Raw genomic sequence first — 6,000 nt, forward strand, 5'->3', positions numbered from 1 at the left:
AGAGAATCCTGCAAGACTCACCCATGCTCTTTGTTAAATTTTCTTTGTTACGAACCCAGACCACGAGGAGACAGTGCTAAGCCTGCAACTTACACAGGGGTTATGTTCCGGGGATTGTGCCTAAAGGCAAAATTGTGTGTAGTCAACACACATTCATTCATTCATTCATTTTATTTGTATCCCACTTTCCTACAAAAATGAACATGCTCAAGCAGCTAACAATGGTGCGTGGGATTGCCAAAGTCCTCCCTCCCCCTGGATTAATGTTTTTTCCAAGTGCATAAAGCTGAATACGCAAAAGTTAAAAGTAGGTAAGTTGTGGGCTTCCTGTACTAAAAAATAGAGGAGTGTTTTACCATCTGTTATTTCCTTGAATTGCAGAATTAGTCATCCCGGACAGCGCGAATGTCTTTTACGCCATGAACAGCCAGGTGAACTTTGACTTCATCCTGCGGAAAAAAACCTCCCTTGACAGGGAAGTGAAACTGAGGAGCCGCTCCAGCTTGACTCTCCCTAGGACCAACAAGAAGGGCTGCTGGAGCCACAGAAACAGCAAAATCACACTTTGAGGATGGATAAGTCAACGCAAGGCAGATGGGGTTTCAAAGCAACCGTTGCCGCCATCCATTATTGCAACAATCTTCACAAATGATTTTGTCAGTATTCAGCTTTGGGAATACAAAGCTAACACTTGTTATTAACAGGCATGCCTTGATACACAATGGACCTGAGTGGAAAACAGCCTACAGGCACTCCCTGACCCCCCCCCCTCTTTTTTTGCACAGCCTCCAAGAACAGATGGCCACTTTCTACCAGGAATGAAAAGTACAGTACACCTAAACTTCACAATCCTCTTCAATGACTCTCCAGCCTCTGTTATGCCAGTATTAATTGGGAATACTTTCTTTTCCTTCTTTCTTTTTTAACAAGCGGAAGAAAGCTCTTCCGCCAGTTCCACCTGTATTTACAGGAGGAGGAAGTGGAGGAGCATCATTTTGACCATTGGCCAAATGATGGCACTGATAGAAAGCTCGTGTGGATGGACTGATGGTTTCTTTCCTACCTGCTGGGCTGCTAACTTTAGGGAAAGGAACAGAGCTGCTGAAACCAGGAGAGATTACCATTCTCCTAGAATGGTATTAATCCCACGCAATGCAGCTTCATATTGTGCTGGTTTTCCAACTCTGTGATCTAAGGTGGAAAAATGCACCCCCTTCTTCCTACAGAACATTAAGCAAATACTATCCAGTTGAAGGCCTTGTTCTCTTGTGTGGGAGAGAGAAGGCGGGAAAGACAATATAAATGCATACTACTTTTCTTAATGCCACTACTTAATTTTCCTATGCTTTGCTAACCTATTTATCGAAAGAATGTCAAAGTCTATTTCTTTGGAGTGTGCAGCTTTGACTCCCTTCCAGGTGTGGAGCTGTTTACCTGTATTCAGCCATATTGGCATTGTAGCAAACCATTTAACCACGTTTTTATAGTCAGTCTAAAAAACAAAACAAAAAAGCCAAATGTAACTAGTAGCCAGCATTTGAGGAGACCACAGCCTCGTGGAATTTGTTAATGATTAAAGGAGCTCCCTTCTCTTAGACGACATCCTTTAACTGAGTAATTTCCTGGTGTGGCATATCCTTAAAGGAATAAATAAGGTAGCCACCTTTAGAGCACCACATTGCTATTTTATTTTGGCCACATGTTCAGTGACGACACCTTTCAGAGCACATGCTAAGCCGATGTATGATCACAGGAAAGATTGAAATCAAAGCCATAGTGGAGATAGGTGGCTGGCAAGGTAGTGAAAGAGAGATTGGAGGAGGCCTCATGACAGCCTTTCCACTTCCTCTTGGCTGGGGATAAGGCTCCTTCCCCTCCTTGGTTACCTTTCAGCAGCTGTGGCCTCTTGGCCTCTTACCTGCTCATCTGCCCCTGCTACCTCATTGGCTGCTTGCTGGAACAACCTTTTCCTTTACAAGAACAGACTGTGGGGTGCCCCCCCCCCCATGCCTCTTTCCAAAAGCAAACTAGAACGGCAGCTCCCCAAGCGATTGCTCGGCAGAAAGTTGCACCAGGGTGAATAGGACTTACCTCCTTGTAAGAATGCTTACGATACAGCCTTAGTTACACATGGAAGGAGGGATTTTGCTTCATTTGTAGCACTAATTTTAAAATATATGGCCTGGATCCAAAGACCTGATGCAAAGCGTTTGTCTCTCATCCTCTCTTCTGCTCTGCCCTCCAATATATACCATAAATTTATTTAGAAGCTAAATATGGTTTGCCATGCAGTAGGGGATAGGAGTGTTGCTGTTTGAGAAGAACAAATCCTATGTTTCCTTGGGATCATGGCAGTGCTTTCACAGTTCTTTGGACCCTGGACTATGTATTAAGCCATACCACATGATCATAATCAGAGCCGTATATACAATGCACTTCAGCAGAAGCAAAGAAGAAGTACCCTGGGGGCAGAATTCAGCTTCCTAAAACATCTCACCTTTCATTTTAAGAATAAAAAAGCAAGTTTCTGGCCATTACTGCCACAAGAGATGTACTTGAAAAAGTGTATGGGTAATACCTAGTAAGATTTCAGGTGCCCGAGAGATGACTAAATATGCTCCTGCAGTTCTATGAAGTAAGAGCAGTCATGCACATCCATTTAATATGGATCACAGAATGCAGGACCTGGTCTGCTCTGGCACTGAACTTTATTTTAGAAGAATATACACAGCTGCTGCTAACAGCTCACCAGTCAAGCGTTTGAAAAACCATCTGGTCTTATCAGATAATGCATTTTGCACTATGCGAAACTTCTTTCTGTTTCAAGACACACTCTTTCCTGGCTTACTTAGTTTAAATCCCTGCACAGTGTTATTGTCTAGAGGAGAGAAGGGTTATTTCAAAACTGAGCCTTAAAAGTGTCCAGAGTTAAGATGGATTTTCAAAAACCAAGATCCATTTTCTTTGTTTTCTGGTGAAAGAAGCAATGCAACAAATGTGCTATGTGTGTAAGTATATGCACATACTCAAGACTGTATATATCTGTAGAATCAGCTAGATTTTTATATTGTTAAGCTTGTGATGATAAAGTGTCTTTCTAAACAAAGGCGAGAATTATTAACAGCTGCTGTGTAAAGAGTTTCATTTATTTTGGTGCTAATGCACACCCTTTTTGCTAAGCTATTTAAACTAGTTCACTGTTGGATTTTCATCAGCAACCTATCCTTGAAGATACTTAGAATTCACAACTATTTCACAATCCAGGTTTTAGATGTGGAATTTCAAATTGAGATTTGAATATGAAACAACCTCATAATTCAAGTGCTTTGGACTTTCTAGAATCTCAAGAGTTTTGATTTTGGCAATAACAGCATGATTCCAGCACACACTGAGCATTAGAACCACAGGAGCAAAGGAAGCTGCCTTCTACACAGAAGTGCATTTAACTCAGCATTGTCCACACTGACTAACAGCAGCTCTCCAGGGTTTCAGCCGGGGGGGGGGGGAGTCTCTCAGCCCTACCTAGAGATGCCCAGGAGTTTCTGCATGCAAAACAGATGCACTACCACTGAGCCAATCAAAGTATGATCTTATACATCAGACTAAAGTATCACATGCTGAAATGAAGTATCATTGGATAGCAGACCAACAGCAAATATTCAGAAATAGCTGGTGTATATCAGACATCACATTCATAGGGTTGAGTTTTTGAGAGTGAATTAATTCCAGCTTACTGAAACAGTAATGTTATTAACAATAATGTTAATGAAATCAGGACATTCAGAATGAATTACCTGAGCCACAATCCAGCTCAGACATTGCAACCTTACATGTTACAAGGAGAAGTTCTTTCTCCTAATTATGTAAAAGAACTAGGCACATCTAAGTTTGTTGACTTGCTCATGAGGCTGTACAGTTGGTGTGAACAAATTGGTGGCTTGCAAGTGACCACATATTATTAGGCAGTCTGAGTAAATTTTGCAATTCATTTGTGTAATCAATCAAGCTGTCCTTAAGAGAGTTCAGATAATTTTTGCTAGAGTAATATATCACATTCACAGCAGTTCATGTTCACGGACACTCTCTAAGCTCTTAATTTTCCCTCTGATTCCCACCCCTTTATACATTCCTAAGCTTTGCTTGCTTTTTGATGAGTGCTGTCCCTCCAATGGACAGAGCTTCATCTCATAATCATTTCCATGATTTCACAAGATTCCTTTTATTTTCTTCAGTTAAGAAGGAAATGTGCTGTTTTCAATCTGGGAAACACTGAATACTACCAAATGAAAGCCGCCCACTATTTCCTTAAATTATGTCTGTGTTTGCATGGACCTGCATGGAACTTTACTCTGCCCCCAAGAAGCTGGCCATGAAAATCCCTGCATCACTTCCTAGCAATTCACTTGAGTGAAAACACATTGCGCTAAGATTTTAGAAACATCCGTTGTTAAGGAAAACAAAACTTTGCTTTCTTTGAAGAACTCTCCTAGAGATGAGAGTATAATATAGAATGCCTGCCCTACCCCTAAGAGACCCTGGACAGTCATGATCCTCTTCGCTCCCATTTTATTTGTACCCTTTCCAAACTCCTGTCCTGCATTTAAACAATCCTGGGCTATACCAGAAAAGAACTATTTTACCACCACTCCCATCCATCAATGTTATGGATAATTGTAATGGGATTTGAGGAAGGGGGAGGAAAACCACAAAAAAATCAAGTGAAACTGACTTGTTTTTCCAAGAACAAGGTTCATGGCTCCCTAAATATGCACCAGGAAACACAAAACTAGCCTCCCTTCTTTACTGCAGTTTTAAGTCTTCCCAGCTATATTCTGAACTTCTTTGTCCTACTTTGGACACTGTGGTGTAGCAGGAATGCCAACTTGCTGCAGCTTTGTGACTTCATTTTTAGGAAACACTGCAGAGCGTCCTAACTAGAGTCAGGGTAGGCTACAACATAGCAGCTGGGTATCATGAAACTTAAATTGCATGCATCAAGGCATTCCTGCTCTCATTCTGTATGAGCACAGTTTACATCATTTCTCTGCTGTATGGTGAGGAAGGAGAGCCCCGTTCTCATCACACAACACAATGCATACACCTTGCCCATGCAGAAAGGGATCAGTCTCCTCCATGAGCAGTTCACTGCATTTGTATGGGGGGTGTTTTTGATCACTGCCACTATGAAGATAGGGGTGGGGCTGAGAAGAGAGTGGGTGACTGTGTGCTGGTTGGAAAAGCTTCATGGGCTGGGTCTGGCCAATAGTTTGTCAATTCCGTGTCCCTGCTGTAAGCAGACAATTTAGGGCCAATTGGTAAATTACTTCCATAGTGTGGTTGCACTTTTCAACAATCAGTTCTCGTTTCTCCAGAGCGTCTGTACCCAGAGTACTAAATGGTTCAAACGAGACGACATAGTTCAGTTCCAAACCAACAGGAAGTGCATGCATCCACGGTGAGAATCGTAAGATGAGATTGCACAGGAACAGCAGATTCACTGCTGAGGTAATGCAAGGATCAAAACCCCTGGTGCTCAGATATCAATTAGCTTATGCACCTTCTTCTTTCCACCACAGAGAAAGATATGGCAGGGGCACACCACGCTTACCTGTATCATTGCAGTATACTCTTTCCTCCCAGGAAGAACTCTGTAAGTCAAGTGGCCAATTGTAGCAGCCCCACCACACCAGGGCTGAAGACACCTACCAAAGCAACCTTGCTGAATCTTAAGCACATCTGAGGCTCAGTGCCTGGATGGGACATCGTCAGAGATATCCAGGTATACAGGCTTGGAGTTCTGAGTAAGAACTATCCAGCTGGCTCCTGCAACAAGATTCTGCTCCCTCCAAGCCATTTCAAGACCAAAGGAGTTTTACCAGGTGTCATTAATCTTTCAAAGCAGAGATGACAAACTCCAGCTGGAATGTGGAGTGCCCAATCAGATCACATCACACCATACTGCCAATATTTAAAGTCAGAAATAAAAGACATGACAACAGA

General features: G+C 42.3%; 1 protein-coding gene across 6 annotated transcripts in view; it reads left to right on the forward strand.

Annotated features, from left to right (window-relative positions):
• Positions 1-3,123, forward strand: part of RGL1 (ral guanine nucleotide dissociation stimulator like 1) — a 135,896-nt gene extending 132,773 nt beyond the window's left edge. For all 6 annotated transcript variants that reach the window (XM_081012131.1, XM_081012133.1, XM_081012132.1 and 3 more), the window contains one exon: positions 382-3,123. In XM_081012131.1, coding sequence (XP_080868257.1) covers positions 382-569 — 188 coding nt within the window. In that variant the 3' untranslated portion in view covers positions 570-3,123. The remainder of the gene's footprint in view (positions 1-381) is intronic.
• The last annotated feature ends 2,877 nt before the right edge of the window (positions 3,124-6,000 follow it).

Source organism: Podarcis pityusensis, assembly GCF_964106645.2.
Source record: "Podarcis pityusensis genome assembly, chromosome: 6".
In the NCBI taxonomy this organism is placed as follows: Eukaryota; Metazoa; Chordata; class Lepidosauria; order Squamata; family Lacertidae; genus Podarcis; species Podarcis pityusensis.